Source organism: Mastigoproctus giganteus, chromosome 11, assembly GCF_048544385.1.
Source record: "Mastigoproctus giganteus isolate SK-2022 chromosome 11, ASM4854438v1, whole genome shotgun sequence".
Lineage (NCBI taxonomy): Eukaryota > Metazoa > Arthropoda > Arachnida > Uropygi > Thelyphonidae > Mastigoproctus > Mastigoproctus giganteus.
In genome coordinates, this window is record NC_143585.1 from 178,932,583 (window position 1) to 178,947,616 (window position 15,034).

Consider the following 15,034-nt stretch of genomic DNA (forward strand, 5'->3'; position numbering starts at 1 on the left):
TGGCATTAATTATTTTTTCTAATGCTTTTCCTATGCAACTAGTTAAAGCTATCGGTCGGTAATTTGCTGGATCTGAATGGTCCTTTCCTGGTTTTGGGAAAGCTAATACAATAGAATGACGCCAACTGGTAGGGTAGTAGTCTTCATCAAAGATTCTATTATATAGTTTTAGCAGAGCAGAAAGGGATTCTTCATTCAAATGATATATCATGGCATAGTACACTCCATCAGGGCCAGCAGCACTATTTTTGGATCTTGCAAGTGTGCTACGTAACTCTGCCATGGTAAGGGGTACATTATATGGATGCTGTCGTGAAGTACTGAAATTGAGATTACATTTTTCTGCTTGTACTTTATGTGCCTGGAAACTTGGCTCAAATGCGGTGTTACAGCGGCGATATATTCGAAGGTTTCACCTAATTTATTAGAAATATCGAGAGGATTGCAGACTTCTTTGCCTTTTAGAAGTATTATCAGAGTGGTTATAGGAGGATATTTTCCATTAATTCTTTGAACTTTAGTCCAAACGGTTCTGATATTTGTGGTTCTGTTTATAGAGGAGGCATATTTGGACCATGTCTCTTTTTTTCTTATTCGTTTTATATGACGAGATTTAGCTCTAGATTTCTTGAACTGTATGAGATTAGCTGTGGTTGGGTATTTACGAAATAAGTTCCAGTATCTATTCTTCTCTTTTTTGGCATTGATACAGGCTTCATTCCACCATATTTTGTGGGTGGGAGCGGGTTTTCATGGATGATCTGGGTATACTGGTTTCTGCAGCTGCTATCATTTGCTGAGTTATGTAAGTTACGGCAGAGTCAATGGTGAGGGTCTCAACAGTCTGAATATCTAGATGTGCCAGTTCTTGATATTTCTTCCAGTTAGCTTTGACGAATTTCCAAACAATTTTTATTTCAGTTTGAGGAGGAGAGTTAGTCGACAGTGTGCATATTACTGGAAAGTGGTCACTATTTCGCAGGTTATCAGTGACCATCCAATCAATAAGTGGAAGGAGGCTTGGCGAGCATATTGAAAGATCAATTGCAGAAGTTGACCTTGAGGAAAGATGCACGTACATGTGAGTCCCATTGTTTAGTAATGTTAAGTTGTGCCTTTCAAGAAATTTTTCAATTAACTGACCTCTCTTATCAAGGTGCGAGGAACCCCATAGGGGGTAATGCCCATTACAGTCACCTAAGATACAAAAAGGTGGTGGCAGCTGGATAACTAATCATTCAGATCTGCTAAAGTGTATGAATAGTTTGGCGAAAGGTATAGGGAAACAACTGTTACCGCTATCTCAACCATAACTCTAGCAGCGATTGCTTCTAAAGTTGTTTGCAGTGCGACAGGTCTGAAAGGAGTTCTGGAGTTTACTAGAAATGATACACCTCCATGTGCTGTATTAGAGTCATTCCTATCCTTTCTAAGCATTATATGATGTTTTATGCTCATAGATATTTTAGGGGTCAGGTTTGTTTCCTGTAGACAAAGAATAGCAGGCTTATATTCGGTAATTAAGTCATAAACATCGTCTAAGTTAGCTCGGAGCCCCCACTCTGAGATCCCACTCGGCTATTACCCCTTTAGAGGAGTTTAAGGTGGCATGCGGGGTAACCTTTGTGGGAATTCCACTAAAAGTCGATATTTTTAGTTTTTCCGAGTGCTTATTCTCATTCATCTCCACTAGAAGGTCACCGGATTTTAATCTTTGAACCACTTTTGGTGGGCCCGCCGCATTTTCAAGACATTTCTGTATTAAGAATGGGGAAAGCTTACTCAAAGGATTATCAGTTAAAGAATACAGTATCAAAAAAAAAAGAGGAGCAGGGATTCTGTTCCTTTTTTCTGCCGTTTTGCATTACTTGCATTTAAGTCTTCTCTGTTTGAGAGATCTGGATCATGAAATCCATAAGTGGCATGTCTATTTATGTTTATCTTTGCTCCTTTTTGCCCTGGGAGAGTGTTTTTCTTCTCCCAGGTTACCAGCCCCGCCACGTGGAGGCAGGAGCGGTGCCACCAGTGATCAAGCGGTTTAGAGAGTTAGTTAGGTTAGTACGGATTATATATATATATATATATATATATATATATATATATATATACAAGGAAAGAAAGGTGTATTTCCTTTCTGGATTCTACTTCAAAGCTTTTAAGTAAAGAATCACTTATTAAAAACAAGAAGAATAGAGACACTGGAAAATAAATATAACTGATCCGCTGAGAAAGAACACTATATATCGCACAAAATATCACTTGGGCACTATCGTTTGGCACTCGGGGCCATGCCTCCACATGGCCAAGGTTGGGAGTCAGGGGGCCGGGAACCAGGTGTCCCCTGCCTGCAAAGTCACCAAGTGCCAGCACTCAATGCTCAACATAACAACACACACACACACACACACACACACACACACACACACACACACACACACACACACACACACACACACACACACACACACACACACCGGCCTTGGCCTTTTGTCTTTTCAGATGCTACAGCAGCATATAGGAAACCCTGGATACTGAAATTAAAACAAATACACCTTGAGTACTTGTTTGACATAAATATAATTAGCAATGACTAAGTTATAAAAGAAAAAAATACTACATAAAATTTAAGAAGAAATATATGATGCAAGACTTTCTACATATTGTAAAATTTGAAAAAGATAACATTTCCTTTATGTATTTTATTAAGATGAGACATTTACAAACAAATTAGCAAAAAATAGCAAGAAATGCACAGAAAGAAAGGCAAAAACAGATGTTGTCTTTCGTGATAGCTATGATGTGATTCATTCTAAATGTTTATTTGCATATTTTGACATATTATTATTTTTTTTTATTATTATTTTTGTGCTTTTGTATGGGCGGCTCCTAGAACAGAAGTTCATCTCCGCCTCGTTGCTCTGTTCAGTTTTTATAGACTCTGTAAGGGTAAGGCCGGTGTGTGTCTTATAAAAATAAATAATATTTTTTTTTTTTTTTTTTTTTTTTTTTCCAAACCGAATCCACACAGGAATATCCCAGATTGGATGAAGATAGATGAAAAGGAAGGGGAGAGAGGGAGAAAAAAAAAAAAAAAAAAAAAAAGTGTAACGTACCAACTGTGCAAAAGGGGAAAATGAAAAAGACATGGAGTAATTGTGCAGTCAGATATGAAGTTTTCTGAGCAGTGCAGACAGGCTGCAATAGCAGCTCATGGGGTCTTATCAATGATATACAGAAATTTTGCTAGCAGGGATAAGGAAGTAATTGTCCCCTTGTATAAGGCAAGAAAAACACTGACAGGGAGAAAATTGAGTATACTGAGTCATGCAAAGCAATTAGAAAGAGACTGAGAGAGGACATAAGAAGATTTAACACAAGAAAAGTAGAACAAGCATTAAGGGAAAACAAAGGATTTAAATCAGCAGCCATGAGCAGTAATACAGAAAGACAAATGATACTGAAACTGAAGAATAGCGATGGTGTACTTATAAACAGCAGAGAAGGCATAATTCAAATAGCAGAAGACTACTATAGAGAATTATACAAGGAGCGAGGGAATGATACCAGCAGTGGGGAAGATGGATTGCAAAGTAGCAACACATACGACATACCCGATATTCTTCCTGATGAGGTAGAACATGCATTGAAGAAAATGAAGAATCGGAAAGCCCCGAGGGAAGATGAAGTTACTGTAGAGTTGTTAAAATTGGGAGGAAGAGACATAACACAAAAACTGGCAAGGCTCTTCACAAAGTGCATTAGAAAAGGTGTGATGCCTATGCAGTGGAATAATGCAATCATAGTTTTGCTGCATAAGAAAGGAGATAAATCAGAAATTGGAAATTATAGACCAATTAGCTTGTTATCCCATATCTACAAGTTGTTCACAAGGGTCATTACTAACAGATTAGAAAGAATACTTGATGAGAATCAACCGAAAGAGCAAGCTGGCTTTAGGACAGGATTCTCAACTATGGATCACCTTCACGTAATATCACAGCTAATGGAGAAAGCAAATGAATATAAAACACCATTATGCCTGGCATTTGTGGATTATGAAAAGGCATTTGACTCCATACAGCATAAGGCAATGTTTCGGGCACTGGAAAGACAAGGCATAGATACTCCATATATTATGATTTTGAAGAAAATATATGAGAGTGCTACATCCTTTATTAGACTAGACAAAGACAGTAGCAAATTTAAAATCGAGAAAGGAGTTCGACAAGGAGACACAATATCTCCGAAGCTGTTTACTGCCTCCCTTGAGGAAGCTTTCAGAAGATTAGACTGGTCGCAGAAAGGAGTCAATGTGAACGGAGAGTACCTAAACCATTTACGATTTGCAGATGACATTGTGGTCATAAGCCACGATCCCAAAGAATTAGAGGAAAATCTTAATCAGTTATGCACAGTTAGTAAGGATTTTGGACTAAAGATGAATATGGCTAAAACAAAAGTAATGATGAACAAGTATGCCACAGAAAGGGAAATAATGATTGAAGGAGCAGTAATTGAAAAGGTGGAGTCATATACTTATCTGGGACAAGTTATTAGCTGTAATAATGATAAATGGCTGGAAGTCAAGAGAAGAATAAATTTTGGATGGATAGCATTCAGGAAATATAGTCACATACTGAAGAGCAATATCCCAGTTTGTCTGAAACGTAAAATAATGAATTAATGTATACTCCCCACCATGACTTATGGAAGTGAAACTTGGGCACTCACCAAAAGAATGGAAGAGAAGCTAAGAACTACACAGCGAAGAATGGAACGAATTATATTGGGAATCAGACTGTTAGATAAGAAGAGAAACACATGGATTAGGCAGCAAACTCAAGTAAAGGACATTCTTATCAAAACTAAAGAAGTAAAATGGTCTTGGGCAGGACACGTAGCTCGAAGACATGATGACAGATGGACTAAGAAAATAACAGAATGGTACCCAAGAGGAGCTAGAAGAAAACCTGGAAGACAAAGGCGGAGATGGATAGATGAAATTCATGAGTTTTTGAGTAGTAAATGGATGGCCAGTGCTCAAAACAGAAGGAACTGGAAAGTTGCTGGAGAGGCCCTCATCCTGCAGTGGATTGAAAATGGCTGATGATGATGATGATGATGATGATGATAAGGCAATGGTCAGACCATGCCTCGAGTACTGCAAACAGGTCTGGCAGCCTCATTTTAGGAAGGATGTAGAGTTGCTTGAGCAAGTACAGAGAAGATCAACAAGATTGGTGAGCAGACAAAAGGCGTGATCTTACCAAGAAAGGCTTCAATTCTGCAAATTGTAGCTTCTCAAGACTAAGCACCTGCGAGGTGATCTGATTGAGATATTTAAGGCTTTGACTGGATTGAGCAAGCTCAGTGCTGATGGCATTCTTCCTACTGCTCAGACCACACACAAGGAGGCACAAATTCAAATTGAGGAATGACAGTTGCAGAACAGATGTGTGCAGAAGTTTCTCTTAGCCAGCGAGTGGTTGGTTGCTGGAACAAACTTCCAACTGTTGTTGCAGAAGATGATAGTTTAAATAAATTCAAGTAAGAAATAGACAAACTATTGGAGGGAATGAAAAAGGTGAAATGGGAGGGTTTTTTCTTTTGGTGATGATGTATAACCTTGCTTTTTTGCATCATTTGGCACTGCAAGTGCTAAAAAGTGCTTCAAAAAACTTCTTTCAAATCTCAAAACAGTTCAATGTAAATGGAATAATTTATTATTCCTGTGTATTTTCCCCTTCACATAAATATTATTATAAAAATTCACAAATCAATCAATTTGATTTATTGAGAAAATTGGAAACAGGCAGGAATAGTAAATTAATGTAAATGCTCAAAAATCAAGGCAATTTTTTAGATTTTCTAATAATATAGCTGAAAAATAAAAGATGCTTTAATCTCTAAAAAATAAATGTGATTAACTATACAAGATGTTCCACAACTTGATCATAATTTCAGGAGGCGATTCCTAAAGTTTGAGTGCAATACGAAATATCAACGGGTCAATTCTCATGGTTATTATGTTATGGGCATTTGAAAGGTAACTTGACTTGAAGGAGAATGGTATTGGAAAAAACATCATTATTAAGAAAAAAAACAAAATAAATATATTACATTGGACAAACTGAAAAATTATCACAGGTTCGAGAAACTGATTTACTGGATATGGTAGATAAGCTAATTTCAATATCCATAGTTTCAAAACCATTGGGAATCACACTCGTGTTGATATAAATTTTTTTTCAATTAGAATGACCACGTGAATCACCTCCTGAAGTTATAAAAAAAAGTCAGGGGATACCCTGTTCATTTAATTTTTATTTTCTTAAATCACAACCAACCTTGGCCTGAGTAAGTGCAGCCTTCTTCAGCTGTAACTGTGACTGAAGTAATTTAATACCCGAGGACCAGCCCACTAAAAAAAAAAAAAAAAAAAAAAAATTCATGAAAGTTATGTGTGTATCTTCTTACAAACAAAACACTGCAGTTTATTACCTGTAAAAGCATTTTATCAAGTACTTGAAAAAAAAGTGTGATTAATATATGCTTGATTTTTCTTAAGATCATATGGGAGGGTTTTATAACACTTTGGTCCTTGAGGTTATCACAGACATTCTCTCAGATATGCCAGACAAGCTGTACTTGCTACCTGGGAGTCTAAAACGCTGATGGAACTGATATACAGGTGACACTCAAGTCAAGTGGACCCAATTTCAGCGAAGTCCGGACGGTCTGTGACAGCCAAATCCTCTACTTGCACCTTCACGAAGGTGGGACTGTTAGTAATCCTGGGTATAACCTCCATGCACAAGTACATGGTGGGTAACCACCCAGGTGTGAACCAACGTAAGCAGGGGTCGGGGTGTGGCGCCCACACCACATGGAGGAACGCCACCCCTCTATGTTACCAGGCAGTACTAGGTGGTATATGACTCTCATCAACCTGTGAAATACCGCCACCTTGCTTATTGGAGGCTTGAAGTGGTGGAACCCATGTTTAGTCTCTAGAGCTAAGTTCCGGTCAACCCTTCCGTATCTCTTCCATCATGCAGTATGACTGATGACTTTTGAGGTTATGATGAACGTCGTGGCGAGATCCAATATTCCTTACATTTCGAGGGTACAGCTCTAAAACGGTGTTCGCAGGCCGGCCGCTAGTTAGTACACTGGACCGAACCTATTGGTAACTCTCTAGGAAGCTTCCAGATCAGCTAGTGTATAATCTTGCTACCTCTACTCTGCAGGATAGTGACTGGAGGGAGTCCGAGTAGTGTGTATGCGGGGAGCATTATCGAGGCCACGTTATGTCAAGGATCTGGGTATATTCTTACCACATGTATGCCATATCCAAAAATTTCATTACTTCATACAGCATGTCCCGCCTACTTTTTCTTACTATTGAATACACCACGAAATCTCAAACTAATAGAGCAGGCTTATCTGCAAAAAGATCTAATCCTCCCAAGGACTTCCTAATTCATTTCACAAATATACGTGGTCTCAATTCTAATCTCAACGATGTCCATTTCCACTTGCAGTCTTCCAAACCCCATGTACTTTTTCTGACTGAATCTCAGTTATCAGTTGATTCAACTACTGCTCATCTCAGATGTCCAAATTATTCCCTGTATGATTCCTTTCACCTCAAAGGTGGTACTTGTGCATATGTCTGTTCTGATATTCCCTGTTCCCTGTCAGAGACTTGGCAATTTGGAATCTCCTCTCTTTGATCTTCTCTGGCTTAAAATCTCTCTACCTCATGGTGTCAAATTCATCTGTTGTCTCTACCATTCTCCCAACTCCACTAATCACTTGGAGCTCTTTGACTTCCTCTCTTTGCAACTTGACTTTCTCCAGCCCAACTTTCATTACAGTGAAGTCATTTTCCTTGGTGATTTTAATGTTCACAACTCCAGCTGGCTTCCGTTTTCTAGTCATACCGACTCAGCAGTCGAGATGCTGAAGCTTTTGCAATTACTAATGACCTAGCACAGATTGTTCATTTACCTACAAGAATACCGGACAATCCTAATCATACAGCCAATATGCTTCATCTTTTTCTCACAATCAACCCTTCTAAGTACACGGTTGAAGTGAGAGGTCCTTTAGGCACTTCAGATCACAACTTGGTGATTGTCTCTTCTCCAATGGAACCTTTATCTCATGGCTATTCCCAACCGCGTGTTGTTTGGCATTACAAGAATGACAAAATGGGATGACCTGCGAGACTTCTTTTCTTCTTTTCCTTGGTCGGATAACTGTTTCAAAACTTCTGATGTTAATGTTTGCTCAGATCATGTCAGTGAAATTATTCTTGCAGGAATGGAATCCCTTATCCCACACTCCACTTTAAAATCTCGTCCTTTATCTAAACCTTGGTTTTCCAATAAATGTGCTAAGGCTGTCCAAGAGAAGAATGTTGCATATCGTAATTGGCTTGTTTCTAATTCTTCAGTTTCATTTTCTGCCTTCGCCAAAGCTCGCAACAGTTGTAAAGCAGTTATTGATCAGTCCAAACTAGAGTTTGAACAAGCTAAGAGCAGAAAACATGCTTCTTGCCTTAATAGTAGCCGAGCATTCTGGTCTCTTGCCAAAGCTATTGGCCGCAACTTTTGCCCATCTTTGCTCCCACCTCTGTCCAAACCAGATGGTTCTGTTGCCACTTCAGCCAAGGATAAAGCTGACCTGCTAGCATCCCATTTTTCTTCAAGCTCATGTATTAATGATCTTGGTAAAACACCTACCACCATTCCCAACACGCTCCATTCAATGCCTCCTGTGGTCTTCCGTCAAAAGGATATCAGAAGGATTTTGATGAATCTTGATGCTAAGAAAGCTCCAGGTCCTGATGGTATTTCTCCACTTGTTCTCAAAACCTGTGCTCCTGAACTTACGCCTATTCTTTGCCGCCTTTTTTCACTTTCTTATTCCAAAGGTGTTTTTCCTTCTGCTTGGAAATTTGCTCATATCCAGCCAGTTCCTAAAAAGGGTGACAAATCCCTCCCATCCAATTATCGTCCTATTGCAATTACTTCTACTCTTTCTAAAGTAATGGAGAAATCAATTAACCGCCAACTCTTAAACTACCTAGAAACCTTCCGTCTGATCAACGATCACCAGTATGGATTCCGTCAGTGTCGATCCACTGGAGATATTCTGGCTTATGTTACCCATTTATGGACTAATTCAATGGAAAGGTTCGGTGAAACACAAGTAGTTGCTCTTGACATCTCAAAGGCTTTTGATCGTGTTTGGCATAAAGGTCTTCTACACAAGCTTCAATCTTATGGTTTGCCAACTGTTTTTAGTAATTAGTTATCCAGTTTTCTCTCTGATTGCTCACTGAGGGTGATGGTAGATGGCTCTCTCTGTCTAACTTCTCCACTAATGCCGGTGTCCCCCAAGGTTCAGTTCTTTTCCCCACCCTTTTCCTCTTGTATATTAATAACCTTCTTCCATTGACTGGAAATCCTATCCATAGTTTTGCCGATGATAGCACATTGCATTCAACTTTCCATTTTGAGAAACCTTGTCCTGCTCAATCAGCTTCAACTTCTCAAACAAAATCTGCTACCAATTCCTTAATGCCAATCTTCGGGTAATTCTCCAGTGGGGCAAAGACAACTTAGTTGATTTCAACCCTTCTAAAACTCAGTCTTGTCTTATATCTCGCAAAAAGGATTCTACTGCTCCTATGCTTATCTTTAGTGACACTCCGATTTCTAGGCAACATGATATATCTCTTTTGGGGATTACCCTGACTTCTAATCTCTCTTGGCACAAGCACATTACAAATATTGCTTCCTCCGCATCTGAAAAACTTGGTTTTCTCTTTCGCTCTCGGCGTTACTTTTCTTCCAAACAGCTGCTCACTCTGTATAAATCGCAAATCCGCCCTGCCATGGAATATTGTTCCCACATCTGGGGTGGTGCCCCCAAAACCTCTCTCAGGCTTCTTGATTCCATTCAGAAGGGGGCAGTTAGGTTAATTAATGATTCATCTCTAACAGAGTCTCTCAACTCGCTTTCTCATAGACGCACTGTTTCTGCTGCATGCCTCTTCTACAGATATTTCCATGGGCACTGTTCTTCTGAATTGACTTCTATAATTCCCGCTCTCACTTTCAAAACATTCCGAACACGTGCCGCCACTAGCCAACATCTATTTACTGTCCAACTTCAAACCCACAGAACCAACTCTTCATCTTCCTCATTTATTCATTCAACTGCCGTTTTCTGGAACAACCTTCCTTCATACGTATTTCCTGAAAATTACAATCTACAGAAGTTCAAGTCCAATGTCAACAAATATCTTCTTTCGTCTTCTTAACCTCAAACCCAAGCACGGTACTAAGTACTATAGGTTCTAATACCTCTCGTGTTTGGGGGTTCACATAAAAAAAATAAACTTGTCATGTGCGTGAGAAATTATAGAAAAGCATGGTTATATACCATGCTTTTCTATGATTATACAGTTGTGAGAGATGCATCACTTTTAGGTCTTCTTGTATAAATGCTACACTAATTTTAGGATGTTCTAAATAACACCTATCTGGAAGTTCCAATGCCGGTTTTGAATTTAGAGCCCTCAGCCGGAATATATGATGGGCACCTCATATATTTCTGCTGTTTGTGAACTATCGTATATGATAGTTCATAAACAGTAGTACGCAACTTTGGAAAATTTTCTTTGGATAAGGTGTTGTCTTGCTACAAGTTTTAAAATAAATATCACACACTGGTAGTACAATATTCCATGGCTATGGTGGAAACTTTAGTGATGTATCTATTTTAGTTTAAATGGAGGTCAAAGTTCAGGAGTTCTTCGAGATGAATGTTCAGAGGTGCAGGAGGATCCAGGCTACTTGATAAAAGATCCCACAAAGGTTAGGAAGGTCATTTACTCAGTAAGAAAATATTTGTGGATTTACGGGATGACTGTTTGCTATACCAGCATGTTAGAGAGGTAATATTTAAAGATACCTCTTTAAATAAAGATATAAAGCAAAATCCCTTTCCTTTATCCTTAACTACTATCAAGGAAAAAGACAAGGATTTTTCTTTCACAAAGTTGGTTATAATTTTTTAGTTTTTAAATTCTTTTTACTTGTCCCAACTGATGTTGTTAACAAATTCTAAATGGGAAGTAATCATGGAAGCTACTAAGCCTTTTTTATACCAACCATCAGAAAATTCGGCTGATCTGGGCAAATGTATACTCCTGCCTAAAAGTTTGGAATCAGTATATGATAACAGTTTTCTTAATAATATTTGGACAATGTAAGGTTTAATATAAAAAACAACACAATACAAAGCATTTAAGATTTTTTATTAAGCAGTGAAAAATTTACAGCAAAAAAATAAATAAATAATGAAAAGATTAATATTAACAACTATACTGATTTTTCACGAAAATATCCTCCACAAGATTTTGTCACTGCCTTACACAGATAAGCATTCTGGCAATTAATTTTATAATAGTGTCTTGACTAACATTATTCCAAGCAATTTGAAAAGTTTCCCATAAATTTTGTGAAGATGAGCAGACTTCACAGATTTGACAGTCTAGATTAGAGGTTTACAAACTTTTTGGTCAGAGACCTCCCAAGTAAAAATTCAGTAATAGCTGTTGTTGTTTGTTTGTTATTTGGTTTTTAGGAGCATTAACAACTAAGGCCATATTGCTCCAGGGATATGCGGTGGTCATTCCCTGACCTTTCCTCATCTTCTGTATTTGGTGGGCACAGGTTCGAACCCCGGTCTAATCAAGAAGTGTGTGCTATGCACTGCTGCTCCTGCCCACCTGGCTACAGAGGCTCAGTAACAGCAAAGATCCCCCAAGAGCAATAAACTTCAAGTTAATATATTTTATAAACAATTTTTTTAGAAAATGTATCCAATTATGATTTGCAATGCATATTAAAAAAATTTAATGAACACTAACACTTACCACATGTCTAATGTGAATGATGTGGTTGATGTGCTTCTAGAAGAGATAGGAAATATTGGGTTCGCGATTTGTTAGTTTTAATTTTAGATCTCCATTATTTTCGAGATCTAGTTGATTTCTCTGGTTAGTTAAAATACTGTTGGCGTTGCTAAATCCGGCTTCTATCATGTATGAACTTGGAAAGGTCAATAATGAAGGCTCGACAGTTTTATACAGTTTGGGGTAGTTTTTAATATTTTTACTTGTCCAAAATCCTCTTCCCTTGGAACCTTTTATGTTGTTTCTATATATAACAGACCTGGAGAGGATATTCTACCAACAATAAACTATCTGGAAAACACAGTGGCCCTTTTTCCCAATGAGAAAATTATCGTGGGGGGGCGGATGTAAACTGCCGCTTTCCTGCTTGGTTTGCAGGGTGTCTGGTGACCATAGTGGCACCCGCAATGGACAGCGACTGCAAGAGTTTATCTCCAATTCACAGCTTACCATATTAAATAGGCCATACATTTGCCAACATTTTCATCTATCTCTGGGAATCAAACATTGATATCACCCTGGCTAGCAGAAAGATGTTTAGCTACAACTCTGGCTGGTATGTCCAGGAGGCCTGGACCACCTCGGACCAATGGGCCATAACCTTCCAAATGTCTATAATCCAACAGCAACTAGAATTCAACAGACGAAGAACATTAAGGACCCTAAACCACCAAGAGCAATAACTTGAGACAGATTCTGGGCACCCCTCTCCAGTAGCATCAACCGCCGACCTCATCGAAGTCCCAATTGAACTGAAATTCACTTTCTTCATCCAAGTTCCACTGGGCTGATATGTGCAACAGAATGTCCAGGCAAGATCAACCAGTACCTGATCCCACTGAAGACTCCAAAACCCAGACACTGGAGACACCAGCAGCTTTCCTGCCGCAAGCCACATTGGTGATCAAACCGAGCACTCTAGCCTGGTTTTCTTTTTCCCGGGCGGGGGGGGGGGGGGGGGGGAAATTGGTTCTTGTCTCCTTCCCCCTGCCAGCCCCTTCTTCCGCCTGGGCCTGCCTCACTGACTTCCTGGGATTGCCTTTTCTATCATCCCCATACCTGTCTTTCCCCCCCAGTCTTCAGCTCTCCCCAACTCTATCTCGCAGTGTACACCCCCACACAATTTATCAATTAATAATGTCCAAATTGAAACCATGCTTACATTACTCTTGGCCTTTTATATTCTAGCATTAACCCCCTCTTTTTTTTTTTTTTTTAATTTATTTATTTATTTTTTTCCATAGGCCCTTGCACTGAAATCTTTGGAAACTAGGTGGCAGGGCCTGCCAGAGTACAAAAATCTACTGGGTGCCTGACCTGCCTCCCCGGGACCAAGTGCAGTAACGGTGGGTCCCAATGGCTAAATGGTCAGAAGAACAACAGTACACAACACTACACATCTGTCCACTCCCCACACATTTTTTAAATCTCTGGCCTTCACAGAGTTCTGTGCTACACAGGTTGGTTGGTTGGTTAGTTGAGTTTTATTGGCGCATCAGCAACTTAGGCTATAATGCGCCAAAACAATTAGTAAAACATTCAGTGACCTAATGAATTAGGTCACTGGATTCTGACTTAGTGACCTAATGAATTAGGTCACTAAGTCAGAGTATAAAACAATTATAAACTGTAAAAGACAAATATTTGTAAACAAGTAACAGTAGTAAATCTTAAAATAATAAGATTTTTTTAAATATGAGTAAAAAGGTTTACTGTTTTTAGGAAACTAAAAATAGCAGACACATTGTCATTGTCGGATAAAATCTGACTGAGTGTATACGGCTCAGTCAGATGGTTAGAAGCAGTAAAACGAGCATTTCTAAAATTGGTACAGTCACATAAAATATGTTTAACGGATAAAATGGTGTCGCACTGCTCGCACATAGGAGGGTCATCAGCCCTCAGCAAAAAGGAGTGTGTCAAATGACAGTGTCCTATGCAGAGCCGAGCAAGAACAACTTCCTCTCTGCGATCACTGCGTAAGCTGGACCGCCAAGGATGGATCATAGGCTTAATTTGACATAGTTTGTTTGTAGTAATCAGTCGATGCCACGAATCTTGCCACTGAGATTGTAGGTTACTACGGATCACTTGCCTGTAGTCTGTATAGGGGACTAACAGGTCAAGATTATCCGTCAGGGCTGCTGATTTGGCTGCAGTGTCAGCCAAATCATTTCCTCTAATCCCGATGTGACTGGGGATCCAGCAGAAGCGGATATCGAATCCACTTTCATAGAGGCTGTATATTATCTGCTGGATTCAGAACAGGGTTGGATGATTAGTGTGTGACATCGCTGATAAAGCCTGTAGTGCACTCATTGAGTCGGCATATATAATACACCATGGGTAATGGTGTTTTCTTATGTGATCTAGAGCTAACTCTATGGCATGCAGCTCTGCAGTGTAAATTCTGCAGTCAAGGGGTATCTGCTCTGATATGGTATTATTTGGAAAGACAGCAGCAGATCCCACATACGATTCTGACTTCGAGCCGTCTGTGTAAACTGGCAAGAAGTCAGAATGTTCTGCACGGTGTTGTGAATAGAGCTGAAGGTAGACAGAAATTGGAGTATTCGACTTCGCCGCAATCTTGAGCGAGAAGTCACATGCTGGTGTTTGTGCATGCCAGGGTGGAATGGGTTCCTTTGGTGATCGAGCGACCTTGTCTACCGAGATGTTAAGCTCATTGAGTAGCTCTTGAACACGAATGCCGAATGGCGGTCCGTCGTGTGTTGTAGAGATTTTCCCATCGTGGCTCGAAAACGGATGTCCACGTGGGATGGTCTGGTAGGGACTTCAGCTTGAAGGCATATTGTAGAGACAACTGCATTCGTCGAAACGACAAGGATGGTTCGTTTGCTTCGACATACAGACTTTGGACAGGTGATGTTCTGAATGCACCAGTAGCAATACGAATGGCTTGATGATGGATGGGGTCAAGCCAACGAACAGCGCTATTTCTGGCAGATGCATATACCTGAGACCCATAATCTAATTTTGAGCGTACAAGTGCACGGTACAGACGTAGAAGAGTGCACC

The 15,034-nt window shown here is 39.5% G+C and overlaps 1 protein-coding gene across 4 annotated transcripts in view; it reads right to left on the bottom strand.

Moving 5' to 3' along the window:
• Spf45 (splicing factor 45) overlaps positions 1 to 15,034 on the bottom strand; it is a 264,681-nt gene that overhangs the window by 184,609 nt on the left and 65,038 nt on the right. For all 4 annotated transcript variants that reach the window (XM_090385005.1, XM_090385002.1, XM_090385006.1 and 1 more), the window contains one exon: positions 6,348 to 6,421. In XM_090385005.1, the coding sequence (XP_090241131.1) occupies positions 6,348 to 6,421 (74 nt within the window). The remainder of the gene's footprint in view (positions 1 to 6,347; positions 6,422 to 15,034) is intronic.